Below are 23,048 nucleotides of genomic sequence, written 5' to 3'. Positions count from 1 at the left end.
ATTATTTGGGCTTCTGAACATCTTTTCAGCGTTCTCATCATGCGCAAATGGACCAGTTTCCCCGCTGGGCCCTCCACTCCAGTTCAGAGGTCTCTTTCTTAGATTAGATACATCCTGGCTTTTCCCTTTTAACTAAATTTGACCAGCTCATGCTTGACTGGGATATCAGATATGACAGTTTGATTCCAATTATTCCAACTGACCTTTGCACGCAAACATCCCCCTCACAGTGCTCCTATTCCTGACAGTTGTGGTGGTCCTGCCTCCTAGATGGATGAGCCTAAAGAATAAAGGGAGCAGTATGGACCTCTTACTTCCTTTGTAACTCTGCACACCAACCAGTTCAGAGTCTGGTCTATGCAATGCCTAGCCAATAAATATTTCAGCTGATGCTCAGAATAAAATCTGAAGGAAATATACTCAGTGACAAGAAACCCTCTGAATGACACGATACATAATGGATCAGATTAAGCATTATGAAGGACACCCTTTCAATTTTGTGATTTCATTTCTGAGTTAGATTCTGTAATCACTCTTGGAATAAGACACCTGACATCTGGGCTTTGCTCTCTGTTTTAAGTGTACCCATGTCAAAGCTTTAAAATACTCTGGAATGAAAATGAGATTTCAAGGAAGTATTTCCTTGGAAGTGGGTATTATTCCCTTTGAATTGGATCCACAGCTGCAATTTTTTTAATCCTTTCATTAACTCAGTATTCAGTTCAGTAGCTCAGTTGTGTCCGACTCTTTGTGACCCCATGGACTGCAGCACACCAACTCCCAAAGTTTACTCACGTCCATTGAGTCAGTGATGCCATCCAACCATCTCAACCTCTGTTGTCACCTTCAATCTTTCCCAGCATCAGGGTCTTTTCCAATGAGTCACTTCTTCGCATCAGGTGGCCAAAGTATTGGAGTTTCAACTTCAACATCAGTCCTTCCATTTCCTTTAGGATGCACTGGTTGGATCTCCTTGCAGTCCAAGGGACTCTCAAGAGTCTTCTCCAACACCACAGTTCAAAAGCATCAATTCTTCAGTGCTCAGCTCTCTTTATACTCCAACTCGCACATCCATACATGACCACTAGAAAAACCATAGCCTTGACTAGATGTACCTTTGTTGACAAAGTAATGTCTCTGCTTTTGAATATGCTGCCTAGGTTGGTGATAACTTTCTTTCCAAGGAGTAAGCGTCTTTTAATTTCATGGCTGCAGTGACCATCTGCAGTGATTTTGGAGCCCGAAAAAACAAAGTCCGCCACTGTTTCCCCATCTATTTGCCATGAAGTGAAGGGACCAGATGCCATGATCCTAATTTTCTGAATGTTGAGCTTTAAGCCGACTTTTTCAACTCTCTTCTTTGAGTTTCATCAAGAGGCTCTTTAGTTCTTCACTTTCTGCCATAAGGGTGGTGTCATCTGCATATCTGAGGTTATTGATATTTCTCCTGGCAATCTTGATTCCAGTATTATACAAATTGTTTTCCTAACTATATAATAGCCAACATACTTTAATTTGTAGAATGAATTCTGTTTAATTGCAGCAAAATTATGATATAAGCTAAATCCCTGAAGTGATAGCTATCTTTAAATCAATATCACCTCACTTTTAGATTGTACGTAACTCAACACCTAGGATCTTTGTGAGCCATCTACCACAAGACTTACTTTTATTTAAATCATATGACCATTAACAAAAAGACTTACAAGAATCTGAGTTGAAAAGACTGGCCAGCATACTTTGTCATACCCAATTACTTTGTAGCTGAATTCCTGTTACTCTGTAGGAATTTCAACATTAACCATTTTCAAAGGTGTTTGTGAGTTTGCACTTTTTCTTTTTAGTTGTGTATTGTGGCATATCAATGTATCCCAAAACTTAGTGATTTAAAACAAACTATTTCTAGACAGATAAAGTGACTTTTTCCAAAGCCTTGCTAAGCACTTACCCTATGAAAGTATTCTGATATGCATATTTGCATGTAATTGCTTCTTTTACATTTAAGATATGTAACACCCTATTGTTCACTGTCTTCTCTTCTATTAAGATATTTCACAGTGATATAATTTGGGCTATGCCAAACTAGATATCCAATTTAAATGGTTCTGGGTAACTGAAGGCTTTCATCATGTATGAATGCTTAAGTGGAAATAAGTGAATATCTGTGTTAGGCAAGAAGCCTTTCTTCTCCTAACTGGAAGTTTCTTCTGGAGTGGAAGGCTCCTGGCCTCTCTTTTCTGTCTCATTTACCCTCCCCAGAGCTCAGGTGGGAAGTTAGAAGGTGACTTATTTGACTGGAAAATGTAGGAAGAATAAAGCAGGCAAGCTTAACCCACCTGCTCACCCCTCTCATGGGGAATGGACCTGTTTGTCCTCGGAGAGCGTGGGTATGCGCCAGGCTTCAGGTTCTATGAAGCAGACCCCCCCACCCCCCGCCCCGCCTTGCCCCTCACACCAGTGTTGGAATGGAAGATTGTCCAATTCTTGTATTTAGTGTTAGGAGGTACAAAAATGCTCTGCGTTATCTTTATCACCAGCAGTGGTGATAATTTATCTCCTATCTGCATAGCCTTTGGTCTTTTTTCCCCTCATTTCAGAATCTGCAAGGTTTTAGAAGGGTGGAATTTACAGACTCACTGTCCAGCCTTAACAAATCATCATCGTCACAACAATTATCATTATTAGCAATGCTTGTTGAGCATTTGCTATGTTTCAGGTTATGAATTTACTACATTTTCATGTATTATGTCATTTAATACAGTTATGTCAAAGACATAACTGGGGGTTTCCGCAGCTTTTATAGTTGGCCATCATGAAAACCTCTCCTGCCTACATGTACATGTCTCTCCTGACATCATGAGATGGAGTCTACTTCCTAAGACTTTTTTAAGATCCCTTTGACTCTGGTCTTACCTTAATGACTCACACAGATGGGATGCAGGTACAGAGATGTTCTGGGACTTCCAAGCCCAGGCCTGAAGAGGCCTGGTAGCTTCCACTTCCTTTCTCTGGGAAAGCAATCCCTACAATGAATCCAAATGATGAGAAAAAGCTGGAGTGAGCAAGCCCTCATGGAGGAGCACAGAGGAGCCAGATGCAGGAGGGAGAAATGGTAAATCGCTGGTTTAAGTCACTGAATCTTGGGGCGAGTTGGTACACAGGCATGTATGCTAAGTCACTTCAGTTGTGTCTGACTTTGTGATCCTATGGACCGTAGCCTGTCAGGCTCCTCTGTCCATGGGACTCTCCAGACAAGAATACTGGAGTGGGTTGCTGTGTCATCCTCCATGGGATCTTCTGGACCCAGGGATCGAACCCACGTCTCTTATGTCTTCTGCACTGGTAGGCAGGTTCTGTACCACTAGTGCCATCTGGGAAGCCTCTGGTTGATACACAGCAATAGACAACTGAAACAAAATACGAACTTGCAGAAAATCTTTAAAATGGCAATTAACATCACTGCTATGGTGTTACAAGAGTTTTTAAAAATCAGTAGATGATTTATTGGGCTTCCCAGGTGGCTCAGGGGTAAAGAATCCACCTGCAATGCAAGAGACTCCGGTTTGATCCCTGATTCAGGAAGATCTCCTGGAGGAGGGTATGGCAACCCACTCCAGTATTCTTACCTGGATAATCCCACAGACAGAGGAGCCTGGCAGGCTACAGTCCACAGGGCCACAAAAAGTCAGATAAGACTGAAGTGGCTGAATATGCACGCAGCATGCACAGATGATTTGTTAAACCATAAAGTCATAATCTATTTGTATACAGAGTACCTATACGGCCCAATATTGGAGTGGATTGCCATTCCCTTCTGCAGAGAATCTTCCCGACCCAGGGATGGAACCTGGGTCTCCTGCATTGAAGGCAGATTCTTCATTGTCTGAGCCACCAAGAAGTCCTATTAAATCATAAAATCACGGTCTATTTGTATAGAGTACCTATATGGCCCAAGTCACACTTTCCATTCAGTGTCATTCTAAATGAGCCACTTTCAAAGGACAAAAAATACCATCACCTCAATACATCACCTCCACTCTTATTCAAAAGGAGAAAAGCTCTTTGTGGAATAATCAAGATTATCCCTCTTTATTCCCTGTAGAGATCTCCCACCTCTTTGCCTCAGGTTCAATTATCCTGTAGAAGTTTCTACATCCTGGTTCTACTCCTTCCTCTGGGGAGCCCTCCCAAACCCTCACTCTTGAGCCCCAAGCTGGCTTACTCCTCAGTGTCTTTTCACTTCTCTGCTCATATTTTAGCTCTGTGCTCATCACATATATTTTTATCATTCACGTAAATTCTGTGAGAGCAGAGACCTGGCCTGTTTTGTTACTGTTGTATTCTTAGCACCAGAACAGCACCCATAGGGAGTGGGTGCTCTGTGAACACCTACTGGCTGTGGAAGCAAACGAGTGCATGTAACTGCTTCTTGCCAGATACTGTTTCTTGGGGTTGAGGATCCATTACCACGCCTTTCACCCTCTCCCTTGGGGCACAGCGGCTGGAAGCCTAGAGGTTCCTGGTCACACCTGCTGCCAGGGTCCACAGGTAATCCCGCTCGGCCAGGGGGACACATCTGTGTGAGATCTGGAGGGCTAGGGAAGCCAAGAGGTTCTTCTGTCACCAGCTGTGGTGGCTGACATGCAGGTTCAGCAGATAAGGGTACTTGGAGAAACCAGCCAGCTACCGAGTCTCCAGCGGTGTAGACTGGCAGTGGCTTCTACATTCTCCTGTCCTCTGGGTGACAGCTTTGGCAATGTGACCTAAATGCCCAATAGTGCCCCTGACTTTCACTTCTCTGACCCTCACAATGTTTGGGGGGAAACATCTAGTTCCTGAACATATCTGGAATGCTCTTCATTTTTACTGCTGAGTTCTGACTGATGCCTCGGCAGATGGCATTCCTTAATTCCTTGTTCCTCTCGGCACTTCCATACCCACAGGGTGTCTGGATCACAGTGGAAACTTAAAGAGAATAACAGCAAATAATGCTTAACAAGTGTCCAGCACTGTTCTAAGTAAGTTACATCTATTAACTTATTTCAACTACTCAATAACCCTCTTAGGCAGAGTTCTCTTTCAGAGATTATGAAACTGAGAACAAAGACGTTAAACAACTTGCTTAAGAAATCACTTCATTAAATGGTGCATTGAGGAAGGGTAAATCCCAGCTAGTCTGGCTCTCAAGTCTGTTATTGTTGTTTAGTCCTAAGTCATATCCAACTTTTGTGACCCCATGGACTATAGCCCACCAGGCTCCTCTGTCCATGGGAATTCCGAGGCAAGAATACTGGAGTAGGTTGCCACTTCCACCTCTAAAGGATCCTCCCAGCCCAGGGACTGAACCCCCATCTCCTACATGGCAGGTGGATTCTTTACCACTAAGCCATCTGTAGTCTCTCCTGCCTGAAAAATGTTTGCTGAAGGACCAGAAGATTCAACTATTAAAATTTTAGAACTCATTTATTATAAACATCTTGTGTGCATTTATTGTAAAATAGCAGTTTGCAATATTCTCATTTAAGACTCTTAATTTTGAAAGATGTTTCAGCCTATCAAAAGCGTGTATGTGTGTATATATAACACACTTCTTATTGTGCCTAACTGTATTTTTTTCAATAACTCATAAAACAATGAAAAAATTATGGAGCTTGGAAATTAGCATTGTAGGAAAAGAAAGAAGAACCATGGTGAAGAATATTCACAAATTTCTTGTGGTTTTCTTGATGCATATCTTTCTGCCTCTTGTCTGAGAACACAAGTTAAGGTCAATGGCCACTGGCTGCAGCAACTGTAGGGAATAGATCTCTTGTTATTTTGACTTCTGCCAACTGGAGAATAAGGTTTCCTATATAAGATTCCAAAGGAATGGGGAAGAGGGCTCTGTGGCGAAGAATCCACCTACCGATACAGAGACACGAGTTCGATCCCTGGTCCTGGAAGATTCCACATGCTCTGGAAGAACTAAGCCCATGCACCAAACTACTGAAATGCACAATTAATGAGCCCAGGTGTTGCAAGTGCTGAAGCCCAAACACCCTAGAGCCCATGCTCTGCAACAAGAGACGCCACCGCCATGAGAGGCCCGCACATCACAACTAGAGAGGAGTCCCTACTCACCCCAGCTAGAGAAAATCCCGTGCAGCAGTGAAGACCCAGCATAGCCAAAAATAAATAAATAAAATTATTTTTTAAAAAGAAATGGAGAAGAGAGTCAGGAAAGATGCAAAGACAAGTCAAGTAAAAAACCTAAGTGGGGATGGGCTCAGGTTCTTATCATTAACATTGTGTACAACCTTCAAAGATGATCTGTGTTTGTGTGGGAGTGGGGGGATGAACAAAAAAAAGGTGCTAGAGATAGCTCTGTCTCCACTGCAGATGTCTCTTGACACACAGAGGGATCCACTAGTAGCCCTGAATAGGGCTGGCATTTATCCCTCGGGGAGAAGTGTCTTTATCTGATGGCTGCATTTGGAAGGAAAATTTGGGCACAAATAACCCAGCCCCTTCTTTCTCTCTTGTAAGCAAACCTGTCATTCTCAGCTCCTCCATATCATACATTTTAAGGGGTCAGCTCTGTCCATGATGGGGGAGGGGAGAGTCTGGTCTGTCCATCGCTGTAGTGACTTACTTAGTCTGTACAGTTCAGAGGCTCAGTACTGGGAAACCCACTTGCCTAAAGTTAAAAGCTATATTTCCCAATAAAGATCCACAGCCCTTATTTGAAATGACAAAATCCCCCAAGAATCGAAAACAAAATTTTCCTTAATTCATTTGGCAGCAAAACCTGAAGTGACCTGACTCCTGGTGGCAAAACCCAACCTTATGAAGATGAAGCCACTTATAGTCCTTATTACCCTTCTTAGAGCTTTGTGTCCAATATAGTAGCCAATAGCCACAAGAGTCTATTCAAATTTAAGTCAGTTACTATGAAATGACATTAAAAATTCAGACTCTTAATCATACTAGCCAAGTTTCAAAAGCTCAATAGCCATATGTAACTAGTGCTCGCACATAGGATAATACAGATAAGACCCTCAGCATTGCAGAAAGTTCTACGGTATAGCACTTAGTCATGTTTTCTTATAAACACATTCGTATCTGGTTATAGGATATTAGTAACAATATATGTACCATTTTTGCCCTAAATCTAAAAAATGTGGAATTGTAAAATCACATCTGGCTCAAAGGATCACAGATAAGGAGCACTGGCCTGCTTCAGCTTTTATTAGTAACAAAGGCAAGTTTTTGGTTTTTCTTCAGCTTTACATTTTACGTATTATTGACTAAGGGCTGTGTCTCCCAAAATTCACATGTTGAAGTCCTAACCCCCAATATGATGATATTTTGGGGTGAAGCCTTTGTGAGATAATTAGATGAGGTCATAAGACGGGATTCTTAGCCTTAGAAAAAGAGACATAAAAGTTCTCTTTCTACCATATGAGGACAAGGCACACACTGGAGAGAGAAAGCCACAAGCCAGGGGACACCAAGGATTGGCATGAAAGTAGAAAGAGGCAGAGAAAGGTTCTTCCCCAGAGCCTTCCCGTGGGAGCACAGCCCTGCCAACAGCTTGATTTCAGGCTCCAGACTTCAGAATCATAAGACTGTAGATTTGTGTTATTTAAAGCCCAATCTGCGGTAATTTGTTACGGCAACCCTAGGAAATTAAGAGACCTCTGGCACCAACAAGTGGTGTGCTGCTGTAACAAATATCTAAGAATGGAGAAGCAACTCTGGAACAGGGTAGAAGCTGGAAGAGTTTTGAGGTGTGCACTAGAAAAAGCCAAGAATGCCATGAGGGACTGATAAAGGGGACTCTGGTGAGGCTCAGAAAAAGGAGAGTTGGAGTGACAGCTATTCAGAGAACACATAAATAATCATCACCAGACTATGGATAACAAAGGCCTTCAAAGGCCTTCTTGGGAGGATACAGAAATGAGGAACAAGTTTTGGGCAATGGAGGAAAAGTTATTGTTATAGCAAAGAACTTGGCTGAACAATATTCTAGTGTTTTGTGGAAGACAAAGTAGAACCAATGAAAGTAGAACCAATGAAACAGATAGTTAGCTAAGGAGATTTTTAAGAAAGTTTTGCAGGAGTACCTTGGTTTGTTTATAGTAAAATGAGAAAGAGATGAACTAAAGAACTAATTTTGTTAAGTAAAAGGGAATCAGAACTTGATGATCTTGAAAGCTCTCAGCCTATCCATATTGCAAAAATATGTGGAGGTATGCTCTGAAAAGCACAGTAAGGGTGTGGTCACACAACCATTTGGTAAAGAAATGAGGATGGGTGTGAACCATGGGCCCCTCCCCTGGCAGAAGCATGGCCAGTGTGAACTGGTGGAGACAGGATGACAGAAAGGAAAGCTGTCAGACCTACAGGACTGGACCACAGGGCTTCTGCCTGTGAACATGGGTTATTCTTCGAGACAGAGGAAGAATGACCCCAAAGATTCAGAGAGCATCAGGGCTGCTTCCTTGGTTTCAAAGCTGAGGGATGGCATCACCTGGAGTTCAATAGGAGAGGTGGCCTCTGCCTAAAGCCTTGGGGGCAGGGCCTCCTGGGACTTTGGTGGGTGACTCCTTCCTTGCAGACATAAGAGGAGAGACAAACACTCTAGTGGGTCCAGAAGGCAAAGCATCAATCCAAAAAGGAATATTCTAGAGCCGCAAGACCTAATGGTATTTGCCTTGCTGGGTTTTTTTTTTTTTTTAGTTTGACATTTTAGTTCCTCATTTTTATGGTTTTCTCTGACCCTAAGCTTTTTTTTTTTAATTTTATTTTTAAACTTTACAATATTGTATTAGTTTTGCCAAATATCGAAATGAATCCGCCACAGGTATACCTGTGTTCCCCATCCTGAACCCTCCACCGTCCTCCCTCCCCATACCATCCCTCTGGGTCGTCCCAGTGCACCAGCCCCAAGCATCCAGTATCGTGCATCGAACCTGGACTGGCGACTTGTTTCATACATGATATTAGACATGTTTCAATGCTATTCTCCCAAATCTCCCCACCCTCTCCCTCTCCCACAGAGTCCATAAGACTGATCTATACATCAGTGTCTCTTTTGCTGTCTCATACACAGGGTTATTGTTACCATCTTTCTAAATTCCATATATATGCATTAGTATACTGTATTGGTGTTTTTCTTTCTGGCTTACTTCACTCTGTATAATAGGTTCCTTTGGACTTGCATGGAACCCTTCGTCCCTTCTTTCCTACTGCTCTAGTTTCTCCCTTCTGGAATGAGAAACTATATCCTACACCTGGCTCCTCGTTGTGTATTTGGAAGCACATAACTCATCTAACAGCTTCACAGCTGGAAGGGAATTTTGTTTCAGGATGAATCCTATCTGGAGTCTCACCCACAAATCATTTAGATGAGACTTTGGACTTTAGAGTTAATGCTACTGTTTGCAGCTTTGGGATGGAATAATGTACTTGGCATGCAAAGAGGACATGAATTTGAGGGATCAGGGGCAAAGACTTGAATGTTTGTCCCCACCCTTCCCCCCAGTTCATATGGTGAAGCCCTGACCCCCAATTTGATATCTGGAAGTGAGGCCTTTGGGAGGTAATCAGGTTTAGCTCAGATCATGAAAGTGGGGTCCCCAATATGAGATTAATGTCCTTGTATGAAAAGGAGCCTTGGGTAAGACTTGAAGCAGAGAAGAGGAGTATTATTTAACAGGCCTCTCAAATTTCAATCATAGGGAGAGAGCTGTGAAGGCTCCTCTTCTCCACATCTTCATGGACAATTCAATCCAGAATAATCACACTGGAGAATTTTTATGTTTTAGAATCACTGTTCCAAGGAGGTATAAGTGCCATTCTGGCAGAGAGACAGTGACTAAATGACTAGAAAAATTCTAAGGATTAATAAAGATGCCACAGATGGGACAGCTACATTGGTGGGAGGTGGGACTAGATGAGATCCAAAACCCATCCACGTAGGAGAATTGGGGACAGTTACAGCCTCCCTCATGCTGGTTCTTACCCAGTGTCTATCACATGGTGAGAACAAGTCAGATGTAGATATACTTCTGAACAGGAATATGTCCATTAGAATTAAAAAAATCTTGAAATTTCCTTGAATGCTTGTAAAGCTACCTTTTCATGGGGGTACAGTGGGTCAGGGCAACCATGGTCCCTTCCTGCTATTCAGCTTCTTGGGGCTGTCAGGCTTCAAGAGGAAGACCAGAATTACTGACTACAGCCAGCTGATTTTCTTGTTCATATGAGTGTAGATATTTATAGAAATTGGACACTAATCTAGGCTGGGCCAAAGAGTACCCTGCAGGCTTTGGCTTATTTCATTCTGCTAGTTTAACCTGGTGCCTCTGTTTTCTCATCTGTAAAATAGGAAGAACACCCTCTTGTCCACCATCCTTTGATGGTGTTTGAGAGCAAAACCTGAATGAGCCAATCTATGTTCTAAAGACATGTATTATTTTAAGTACTGATAGGGAAATGCCACACAAGCCTTGTAAAGCAATCAAAGGGAGACCCTTGCTGGATTCTTAAACTGCTATGAGCTCACAGACAAGCTTTTATCTAGAGCATAAATTGGATTTCCGCTGGTAAAGGAAAGCATGAGATAATATTCTCTGTCTTAATTTGACAGTGGAGAGGCTCTTGAGTATTGGCCAACAATCTAATATTGGATCACACCAAAACACAACCATTTGCTTCCTGAGTCATATCCATAAAGATCTTGCAGTAAAGTGCTGTCTTGGACAGAGCATTTACGGAGATTGCAAAGCCTCATGTTCAGGCTCTTAAAAAAAAAAAAAAAAACCCATCTCCATCTTTTCTATTTAATATACCCTGGACTCTCCTTTTGGGATAAAACTTGAAGTCCTACCGCTATTGCAATTTCTCAGGGTAAGATTCACATATCTGGTCTTGTAAGATAAATGTGCAAGTTGCCCAGCTCAGTGACCAGAAGGCAAGATCCACCCCTCCCTCTTGTTTGCTGTCCTAAGATTAATACACACTAAAGTTTCTATTTCAAGAAACTTCAAAATTAACAGAATCATGTGTACAGGCTTAAGAAAAATAGCATTAATGGTGACTATTAATTCGATATTAATCTTATTTGATAAAAATTCACTATCACTGTTTATCCTAGAATTATTTTTACAAATTTAAAGAAAGGCAAACTACTGATGACATTAACAGACTTTCATTGTACTTTAAAAACAACTTGTTTAAAGAAAAATGTTACTTAGTTGGTTTTACATCAGCACATTTCAACTTGTCTCATGAGTGGCTTTTTTTTTTTTTTTTTAAGCTCAGGAAAATGATATTTTCTCGAAAACTTTAAAAACAACACGGAAACACTTAAGTTGCAGATTTTCTTAGATCCTGCAACAGGTTACACAGCTCCAGTTTTCTCTTTCCAGATTTAAGTAAAAAATCCTGTAAGACATATTTCAAATGACAGGAATTTTAAACAATGTACTGCAGCTGCCCTAAAGCCACCTTAATTATTGAGTTCCGTGAAACACAGTTGTAAACTGATAAACGACCATTCACACCCTCTCTGATGAGTGCACAGCTTTTCTAATACTCATCACTGTGGGTTATCTATATGATTCTTTTCCCAATCCTCTTTTCATAATTCGGACTTCACCCGAAATTGCTTCTAGTGTTTTTTGAAACAACTTTTTTGAAAGATATTTTTTATTGGTCCTCTGAATGCTTTTCACAAGCAACCAGAGTCTTGGGCTTTCACAAATGATGATTCTATCCAATGACTGAATAACTTTTTTTTTCCTCTTTACTTGTCAGACCCAAGGCTTGATAGAGTGCAGCAAAAGTAAGTTTCCGATAACAAACGTCTATTTAAGTCTTCTATAATCTCATCTTAGGGTCAAACATTTAGTTTTCTAGAAAAGAGCAAGTTACAGTTTTATCTGGTCCAAGTCAAATGCATCCTACCTTTTCTTCACTTACTGAGAATAAAAGTTAACATTTAGGACTGAGAACAGAAAGGCACAGGATGAGCAGGAGCGAGAAACTGACGACGCAGGGCTCAGTCGCTGTGGCTCGTGAATGTAATAAATCAACAAGTTTTCATTTAACAGCTACCAGGTGCCCAGACCTTAGCAGGAACACGACTGAGAAGGCCAAGTTCTAGACCGGGACGATCCAGCCTAAGAGCCAGCCATAGAGATGAGCTCATCCTGAACGCTCCACCTTGAAACCAGCGCCGGGCTGAGCGCCAGCCTGTTTTCGGGACCGCACAGCACATTTCCCCAAGATCTCCGTAGATCTTGGGTTCGCCAGGGTCTCCTCTGACCCTCAAGACCAAAGGCACCACTAGCACACCGGCAGAAGGCGAGGCTCAGAGAATCCTATGCTCCCACTTCGCCTCGGCCTTAACAAGTGGCTAAGGAGGGTGCCCCCATTCAGGAATCTGTCGCGGGGCCGAGAAAATTTATTTGCGTTTATAACCTCAGAGAAGAAACCGCTGAAGGGAAGAAATACGAGGTGGGGGTGGGGTGGCAGGATGAAGCTTCCAGAAGCGTCTGTTAATTTCTCCGATATTTCTTAGACCGACCGGCAGAAATAATGCAGGGGGCGAGAAATGGACACCCCAGGCAAAGTCAGCAAGCAGAAGAAACGAGCAAGGGAAGGAGAAAAGTGATTCTAATGAAATTCCCACGCGCTCAGGGCAGCCTCGGTGTGGTCCAGAGGCAGGGAGCGCGGGGGACGCCCGGTGTACCCGCTTGTGCCCTGGCACTTTCTCGGCTCCCGCCGCGCAGACGGACAAGAGCAAGCGAGGGACATACCTTCGGGGTTGGCGCTGATGAAGACCCGGACGCTACGGCCGGCTGGCACGAGGTGAGAAGGCAGGGCGGTGAGGTTCCCGGAGAAAGCCGCCCGCCGGAGCGCAGAGTCCCGGGGACAGGGCAGCTTGGTGCCCGCACCGGCCGGCCACATTGCCCTTAGGGAGGAATAGATGCCGACTCCTGCTCTCGGGTTCCTGCCCGCGGCTCCGCGGAACGGCTAGGTAGATTCCCGCAGGCGGCGCCGCTCAGAGCCGCTCCGAACCCGAGGGGCCGCGGGAGAGCTCCGTGGCGCACACCACCGGCCGGCGGAGAGAGGCCATATGGACCTTCTGGCTCCTCTCGCCGCCTCCTCCGGCCCCTCTGGGCGTTCGCCTTCGCTCGCTGCCCCGGCTTAGCGCAGTAGCAGGAGGGAGCTGGAGGTCAGCGTGGCGGCGGCTACGCGCGCGGCGCCCCTTTGCGCCGGGAAGCGCCCGCGCCGGTCGCCGAGCCCGCGGCCATCTCCCCGCCCGCGCCCGTTGCAGGAGGAGGGGGCGGACAACGCGGCCGGGATGGAGCCGGCAAGTAGAGCGGACCAAACTTTATCTACAAAAGGCGTCTGGAGTTTACCGCCAGCTGCCTCCGGCGGGGCGCAGGAACATCCTGCGACTTAATTAAAGGGCGGCTGGGGCGCCGGGGGTCTCGGGCCGCTAGGGATCTCCCGAGCTTCTCTGAAGGCGAGCCCGGGCGCTCCTAGCTGCCTGCTCAGTGGAGGACGAGAAATTAGCTCAGGGTTTCTGCTACTCCTCCTCTAACTCTACTAGAGGTCAAACAAGCTCTGAGCATCTTCAAAAACGCACGCGTGCTGGTGTCTGCGCGTTTTTGCCTAAGTGCTGGGAATTTCGCCTCAAAGTTAGACGCACCGCGGAGCCCGGACCTCCAGGGTCCTAAGCACCAAAACTTGGGACCGTCTGGGGTGTCCTGGAGGGAGTATCACCGTCGCCCTTTTTATTGGCGCAGGTGGCCGCGTCCTGCCGCTCCGCTCGCTCCCCTCGCGCAGCAGAGCGGGGGTTCTTATAGCAAAGCAGCGCTGCTCACGTGCTCCTCGCCGCGTGGTCACGGAACCCTTCCTCGAGCTGATCTCCGCGGGGAGTCCTCCCGAGGTCTCTAAGGCTCCAGGGGGGTCCTTCCTGCCCCCGCCCCGGCGCATTCCCGGGCCATTCCTCCAGAGCCGAGGCTCCGGGACCCGCCGGAAGGGAGGCTGGATGCCGGGAGTCCCGCGCGGCATGGCGCGCGCCTGGGCACCGCAGGCTAGTGCGGACTCCGGGGAGCGCCTCCCAGCGCAACGTCCCGCAAAGTGCAGGTGGCCGCAGATTGGCGCAAGGTGCGAGAGATCAGAGTTGGCATAGGGCAGCTTTTCCAAGTCCGTGCAGAGCGTGAGTTGGGTTTACCTGAAGCGGATCTAACACGGCCAGAGCGGTTGCGGGGCTGTAAACCAGGGGTCGGGACGTGAGGTGGACAGTGCAAGGGATGACATGGGATGCAAAGGGACTGAACCTAAAATTGCCATCTCTGGGCCACACTCCACTGCACCTTCAAAATACTGCAAATCCCAGGGCACGCAGGAAGTGGGATTGTGAGGTGGGGTAAGGGAGGAGGGTGTTTTGGAACCTTAACTGGAGTTTGGTCTCCAAACCCCTGATGTTGAGCTTTAAGGCAGGAACAACTGTGTTTTAGAGAGGAAGAACAGCTTTTCCAAATCTTTGAGATTGTGGAGGGGGCGGGTGGGCACGGGGTGAAGACAGCCTCAGCTACCAGTTTTAGCCTTTGGCCTGGGGCTTCTGCTGTAGGCAGCTCCTGACATGCACTTCTGGCCCCTGCTGGTGGCAGTGAAGTCCTACGCACCGCTGCCTTTTGTTACCCCCACCGCAGCACCAACACACACTTTCGGGGTAACCATTTTGAAGAATTGTGTCTCTAGGTTTTTAAGGCTGCCTCTTCAGTACTGAGAACCTGAGGGCAGACAGCAGTTCTTACTTTGTAATAATTTGATGAAACCAATAAAGAGACCTTGAACATGCCCACGTATTCATTCAACTGATTTCCATTTAGCAGTTTATCTCCTTCCTCTCTCCAGCGTCATTACTCCCAGGTGGGGACATTCTCCAGTAGGAAGGGGAACTGTCTGAAAGCTCTCCTGATGTCCCAGGAGGTTTGGACTGGGCTCTCTGGAAGAGGTTATGAATATAGTATGTCTATTACAGTATCATTCTTTATGAATATACAGTATTTGTTGCTGGAGCCAGGACCACTTCATGCCACGTCTCCATGTTGTTTTATGGTGCAGAGTTGCCAGATTGTCGAGGACCTACCTGCCTCCCTTTCTTTCTCACTGCCCCCCTCCCCCATTTTGTGGTTTCTCTCTTAAAAATCAAATTAGTGTTTGTGTCTTCTGACCTTTGTTTCAGATCTCAGAGTATTTCATTTTCATAGGATGACTTTGAGAGTTTTGGCAGCCTCTGTAACCTAATTAACTGTTCTAGACAGGCCGAAGTTTAGCATCTGCCAGTGTCACTGCAGACCGAGGATGCAGAGGAGAGAGAATTTAACAGTATCTATGGGGCCAAGCTTCAGAAAGCTCCCGGCACAGTACAGCCAGCTTTGCATTAGGTAGAGCAGGCTGCTGTCTTGGGTTATTCGGGAGGTTTCTACATGAGGATACATGACCTCCCTGCCACATACACACAGACAGGCACACCCATTTACTTCTTCCATCCTGTCTCTTGCTAACATCGGGTAGCCTAAAACGAGAGATTCATTCATTAGCATGCAGATGGCATAAGGGAAGGCATGGTGCTAACACTTTGTTATGAATTAACTAGATATATTTCCCACCCTGTGGAACTAACTGTAGGCTATGGAAGTGGATAGTGGGGAAGGCGAGAAACTGGAAAGGCAAGGGAATGGGTGGGCATCAATGTGGAAAGAAGGTCCTGACTTACAGTGTCGAGATTGCTTTATCTGTTTAAAACACTTTACAAACATGTTATTATTACTCCCATTTTACATACACAAAAGAAACCCAAGTCTCAAAAAGGAGAAATGACTTGTCCAAGGTCATGTACTAGTTGATGCCCAGGCTGGAATCCAGGCTTTGGGGCCCTATCTCAGTAGTCTTTGCAGTACACCACCTCTGTTTTCTAATTTTGCCCAGGTCTGGTCCTGGCTGACATCTTTAGTAACCTGAACAATAGATGGTCAGGCCTGTGTTCACAGGTGTGGAAGACTGGTTATTATAGACCAAAATAGGAAAGAAGGTCTGCCGTAAGATCTCACAAGACTAGACACTTCCAGCTTTTATCTGTTGATCTGTTGATCTTCCAGCTGTTGATCTGATGACAAAGACTTCTAGATTCCTTGTTGTCTTTAGGTCCTGTTTTTTCCTCATAAGACCACAGGTAAACTCATATCATCCCTGAAGCTGGCTGGAGCATGTGGAAGAGCACCTGGAAATAGAAACTGGAAAATAAAAGTGGACTCAGGGCCAAACTTGTGATCAGGAAGAGGGATTCCCTTCTCTGTCCTCTCACTCACCCCAATTAGCAGACCAGAGGACCACAAAGAGGTTCCTATCTTTATAAAATAGTGATGCCAGCCCTTGATAAAAAAGGGCTGCTCAAAGGTAAAATAACTGCTATGTTTATTCTACTCATAATGCTAGAAGGATTCCTTGTTGTCAAGGAATTCAACTCCTGTCAGTATATAGATGATGCCCCCCCCAAAATAATTTTATAGAACAGGAGAAAAAGAACTACAATAATATTGATATGCTAAACATCTGTAAGCTAGACACTAAGACTCTGTATAAGACTTTTAATGGGTGTCTCATTTCATCCCCCTGGATCCCAAATACCTCTCTTATCTCTCCACTTGATAACCCTTGTATACCTCTTGTGATGTATGTACAGGTTGCTTGTTCCAAAGTCAATGGTATGCCAAAGTACCTCATCTCCTTCCCTTCCCCATGAAGCCTGGTGGCTTTTCACCCACCTGCATGGCTGTATCACCTGTTCAGTTTATCTTACTTAGATGATGGGGGTGGTGATTGTAAAGGACATAATCAGAGTCCCTGTGACTGACTCTGACTCAGCAGAAGAAAGATCCAAGTATTTACCTGCTTGTACAACAAATATTCTGGCCTGGATGCTTCTGAGCCAGTGTTCAGCATCTATCCTATTGTGGATAAAAGTGGGAATAGAACTCCTAGTGTTATAAAGATGACCAATAAAACACATACTGTTCTGTTTCATAAAATCTAGCTGTTGAAGCCAACTATGTGTTTTTGTGTGTCTGAAACTTGTAGAAGAGTACATTAAACTTAATGTTACATTAATTGTTCACAGTGGCTCCCTGATAAGGGTGATACATATTTGAATTTCTTTGCTAAAGTGAGAAATGGATTACACAGGGTCATTCAAACAAGGAGTTCATTTTCCAAAGTTCCAGCTCAGGATATCATCCAAACCATCAGGAACCCACTTGTTTACAAAATGGAAATTTTCAGTTTATGTGAGAATTTGTCACCATAATAATTTGCCGACAGAGATGGTTGATTCAGAGGTGTCTGCAGCATGATAGAATTCACAGCAGCTTGGTTTTAAATAAAGTTACACCTTTCTGAAATTGCTATCTGATGTTTTCATGACTCAGAAATTCTAACTTTATATCCACCCCCTTCCAAATCTGTTTAATGTATTTTTTGAGCCTTCTGCTTCTTGCAACCTTCTAAACAATTACATTGTTATGATAGCACAATGCACATCATACAAAGTAGAAGAAAGTAAGTTTCTTAATAAAAATTTATAGATTAGTTTATATTTCTAAATTAAATGTTTTATTTTTGTATTATGATCATCAAATATTTTTCCACCTCATGACATTCTTCTTCCATAATCTGATACTTACTTAGAGAATTACTTTTTACAAAGCACTTTCGTACCTGTTAACTCATTTTGACTCTAACCCCGTGAGGTAGGTTATGGATAAACTATACTTCTACCTCCTCCCTATTTTTCTAATATGAAAAAGCAGATCAAGCAATTTTAATGGCATGTCCCAGATCACTCAGTTGGTGGCTGGCAAAACCAGTGTCAAAACTAGATCTCTGGACACCAAACTATAGATTAATTATAATATCCCACATGGATACCAACACATAAGATACATTTAGCCAAATTGATGAATATCATTTGCATTTTTAGTTGTTAGAAAAACCAAATAATATAGGGTATAAAACATTCTACTTTGATAGCAATGTTAGCTACATTGCTGATTTACACTAATTTTTATATTTTCACTGAGTCAAAGATAAACTCCATATCCTTTAATTCTATGAACAGTTTCAAAGATGAGTACAAGAGGCCCAGAGAATTTAAATTGAATGTATTGAATATACATCCAGGAGGTGGAATTGCTGGATCATATGATAGTTCTATTTTTAATTTTTGAGGACTCTCCATACTGATTTCCATAAAAGCTGTACCAATATACCTTCCTACCAATAGTGTACAGGGACTGATTTTTCTCCTCGTCCTGTCAACATTAGTCTTTCATATTTTAAATACCAACCTCCCTAGTAGGTGTGAGTTGATATCTTATTGTAGTTTTGATTCACGTATCCTGGACAGTTAATGATCTTGTCATATATCCACTTGTACGTCTTCTTTGGAGAAATACTGATTCAGTTAGTTGCCTGTGTTTTAATTGGGTGATTATTATTATTGTTTTGCTATTAAGTTGTTTGAGTTTCTTATATATTTGTTGCATTAATTCATTATAAGATATATGGCCTACAAATATTTTCTCCCATTCTGTTGGTTTGCTGATGATTTCCTTTGCTGTGCAAAAGCTTTTTAGTTTGATATAATATCATATGTTTATTTTTGTTTTTGTTGCCTGTGATTTTGGTGTCATATCCAAAAATATCATTGCCAAGTTCAATAGATAAAACAATCCTAACATTCATACAGAAACACAAAAGAGTCCAAAAAGCCAAAGCATTCTTGAGCAAGAAAACAAAGCCCATTTGTTTTTCATTTCATTTGTTTACCTGATTTCAAATTATGTTGCAAAGCAATAGTAATCAAAACAGTATATTACTGGTATCAAACAGACCCATCAATCAATGGAACAAAATACAAATAAATCCACGCATACACAGTCAGCTAATCTTCTACAAGGGTGCCAAATGAGGAAAGGATAATTTCCTCAATAAGTATTGTTAGGAAAATTAGATATCCATATGTAGAAGAATGAAAATATGCCCTTATCTTACACCATGAAGAAAAATCAACTCAAAATGGATTAAACTTAAGTCTTGAAATTGTAAAAGTCCTAGCAGAAAACAGAGGGAAAAAATGGTTTTTAAAAATGATTTGAACACTATTTGCTAGTTTATGAAGTGCTCAGGGGAGTAAAATTAAAGAGGAAGTTCATAAGTCAAAATAGAATTTTGCCACCTTTTCTGAATAATTGTGTTAATAACATATGATGATAAAATGTACAGACCATAATCCAATATGTGGTCCAATTCAATTCAAATAATAAACTGTCATTTGAAGTCAAGTGCTTGCTCTATGAATGGTTTGGGCAGAAAATAATAAATAAGCCATCTGTCCAACACAGAGGTGGAAAACAACAGAACAGGTGCTGATTGGCTTAAGCATATAAGCAGTTTTTTGGATAGTAATAATATTGTTGGAAGGGACGGAGAACTAGGCTTTGGGCCAGGAGAGGTCAGCTCGCTGGATCCACAACCTAAAGTGTCACAAGCACAGACACCTAGGACAGCACGGACTCTGCTGCTGCAGCCTGAACAGTGCTGGGCACCCCTGCCACCATGGGCACCATTCGCTGCATACTACCCCTGGCGCCCTTGGCAGCGACACTAAACACTGCCATCACTCTTGCCCTGTAATCTTCACTCTGGATTCTCCTAGGCCAGGAGGCCAGGGAGAGTGACCATCTGTCCTGCATCTTGACTCAGGAAGTGCAGAGTTTTCTGAATACAAGAAGGAGGGTCAGAGGTCAGATAGTTAAAACTCTTACACACCCCACCCCAGCAGTGTACAGTACACTTCCTCTGCTCTTAACATGGCCAGAGTATCTGGAAGATGCGGACAAGGGATGAATTGAATGCTTTTTACATTCCTTGTAATAAAATTAGAATAATGAGGCTCCACCTCTTTAAGACATAGATAACATGAAAAAGCTTACCTCTCCTGGACCACAACAGTGACTAAGAAAATGAGCTAAGAAGATACTCTAAGCAGCCATACTATATGTTAGAATGTTCATATACTGAACACTTACTCATTCCCTTGACTCTTAGGAGATCCCCAGAGGCATTCTGTCAGAGTCTCTTCACATTTACTATATTCACAATTCAAAGAAACGAGGTTATCCTGGTTGGCAGAACCATAACAGATTCGAGACAATGAATTGGAAGAGGAAGGGTTGCTATCTGGAAATGAGAAAAAAACTGTTTATAGCAGAGAATCAGAAAACATGACAGCAGAGGTTATATATATGCACGTGCACACACCCCACTCAGTGATCTAGGGACCACTTAATTTTGGAACATTTGAACTCTGTATGTCTCAAAATATGACAGTGAATGAATAGATCCTGAAACTGAGACAGACTAACTTACGGATATTGCAAGTACTTGGAGATAATTTTCAGCAGCAAAAAACTCAGAGAGTTTAGGCAGAGGCATTTGGCACTTGTGATATCCAGTAGTAAGCATCAGTGGTTGGAGATCAATAGCAAATGAAGAAGCCAGAGATTCAGTCAGATTCTTACTTCCAAGAAAAACGTAGGGCACTTTTACTAAAGTGCCTGAAGCAGTGGTGGTAGTAGTAGTAATAACAATAATATCAATAACAATAATAGTAATAAAGTAAACACTTCAGTGACTTTCACTGGGCTAGCTAGAGTCCTGTGAGTTTCATAGACATTAACTTATTTAACTCTAAGTTGTCATCCCTGGGAAGAAGGCACTATTATTATTCCCATTTTCCATATGAGGAAATTGAGGCAAGATAACATCAAGGTGCTTGTCTAGATCACCAGGATGTGGTGGGGCATGAACTCTCATGCAGACAGGCTGGCTCCACAATCTGAGTTTCAAACATCATGATATACTCACTCCATCTCTCAATGCTAGATAGTATACCAATGCAATTACCCAAGCAAAGGAGAACTAGCTCAAGACAAGGAAAGTTGGATGAAAACTTAGGTTGCAAAATTGGTCTTAAAGGTAAAGGAGGGGAGGTATTGTCAGTGAATGTTTACTGCATGTTGCATTCATTACCTTCATTTTCTCATATGGTCTTCAATATACCATATGATGCCATTACTCATTATACAAAGGCACCATCTGAGGCTTAGGTTAAGCAATGGTTCATCCTCACAGAGCTTATGAGCAATGAAGCTGAGATTCAATGTCCATGCTCTTTCTGCTACTGGGTGACACTGCCTTTAAACAGTGCAAATGCCAGTCATAAGAATGAACTATTAAACTTTACCATTCATATATTCATCCATTTAATTTATTTGTTCATTTATTCATAAAAAAACACTTGTTAAACACTTTGTTGCTCCAAGGACAAACCTTATTCTCAGGAAGTCCATTTTAGTATGGGACACCAAAATGATGGTGTCTGTGTAGAGCAAGACTCTAAGAACATGAACACCAATCACTTTAGAGGTTTCTTAAACACAAGTAAACCCAATAAGACAAGTAACTACTTGAAAAGACATTAGTTGACACTATAGATAAAAGGACTACATGGAAGCAAAGAGTCAAATGACCAACAATATAAGAGCAAGAATCTAAAAGGTGTTTCATGAGCTCTATTCAAAAAAGTAGTAGACTATAATAGGAGGAAGCAGGTTTTAGAGACAAATTGATAAATGTGGGTTCTAATACTTGCTCCAACATTTAAAAATTGTGGCTATAGCCTAATAAATTTTCCTCTCTAAGCCTCAGTGTCCATCTCTGTGAAATGAACACGAGTTGCCTACTTTGCTGCGAACAGTAGGCATGTTACAGGACCTAGTACAATGCCTGATAGTCAGGAATGGTAACAATTGTTAGAAGCCCAGCTAGTCATAGTTATTGATTTGAAGCAGGTGCCATGACAACAAAACTATGCCAGATTTTAAAAAATGTGTAGATTTAAAAATCCTTATAAATCTAGTAAAATCAAGCAAAACCAAACCAGTCAATTACTACAACTCCACTGAGAAATTTTGGCTGTTTGCATCTTGTTTTGTGTGTTTGGGGATGAGGGTTGTCAGGATACCAGTAGGAATCAAGGACCTTGCATTTTACTGCACTGCAAGCCAGCTGAGATGAGGAAATCTAGCTAAGCCAAAGGCTAGAGTAACATGAAAAAGGAAGAGAAAGACATTGATTCCTGGCTCTATGGCAAAACAGAAAAGATCACAGAATTTCAAAAGTAATCTAGCAATTTAAAAGTGGGAAAGCCATACTGTTTCTGACATTGGGGTCCAAGATCAAAAGAGAGCCAGGAACAAAGTACATAAAGATTCATGCTCAGTAGCTGGTAAATAGCCTTTAGCTTGGAGTTGGGGGGCTCTAGGAGTCTGGGTCGATGGAGTGTAGGTACTGCCGAAGGTCTAAATGTGAGCACGGGAGAGGTCTGGGAATGGGCAGCATTAATTACGTCTCAGCTCTGGCACTTGCTGTTTCTTTTCTAGGCTTCTGCAGTAGCCTCCGAATTGATCTTTCTACTTTCATTCTGAAGTCTCCAGTACACCATGTCACAAATATTCTGTTCTTAACTCTTATTTCCTGTCTTCTCTCTACTCTTTATCTACCACTCAACTTTGAGCAAATCAAGGTATAGAACTCAATATTGTAATTTCTGGGACTGAATATCTCTACTTTCACCCTTCAAGGCTTATCATTTCCAAATCATTCTTATAAAAGCCTTCCCTGATTTTGCCAGCTAAATGGAATCCATCTCTATTTCGTTCGTTCTAATGTTTGCATTATTGATATAAAGACAAGGTTACATTGCAATAGCAACCAACCTCAAAAATCTCAGAGATTCTTTTCTTCAGTATCATACCAGAGGTTCTAGATAGGGCAATTAGGAAAATAAAATAAATAAAAGGCGATAAATTAGAAATAAAGAATAAAACTGCTTATATTTGCAGACAACATAATCATCTATG

General features: G+C 42.8%; 1 protein-coding gene across 1 annotated transcript in view; it reads right to left on the bottom strand.

Annotated features, from left to right (window-relative positions):
* NWD2 (NACHT and WD repeat domain containing 2) overlaps window positions 1-17,579 on the bottom strand; it is a 242,161-nt gene extending 224,582 nt beyond the window's left edge. Inside the window, exon 1 of the mRNA XM_027544238.1 lies at window positions 12,807-17,579. Coding sequence (XP_027400039.1) covers window positions 12,807-12,957 — 151 coding nt within the window. The 5' untranslated portion in view covers window positions 12,958-17,579. The remainder of the gene's footprint in view (window positions 1-12,806) is intronic.
* Window positions 17,580-23,048: the final 5,469 nt, after the last annotated feature.

This window comes from Bos indicus x Bos taurus, chromosome 6 (genome assembly GCF_003369695.1).
Source record: "Bos indicus x Bos taurus breed Angus x Brahman F1 hybrid chromosome 6, Bos_hybrid_MaternalHap_v2.0, whole genome shotgun sequence".
Classification (NCBI taxonomy): Eukaryota; Metazoa; Chordata; class Mammalia; order Artiodactyla; family Bovidae; genus Bos; species Bos indicus x Bos taurus.
This window is presented reverse-complemented; position numbering and strand designations above follow the sequence as displayed.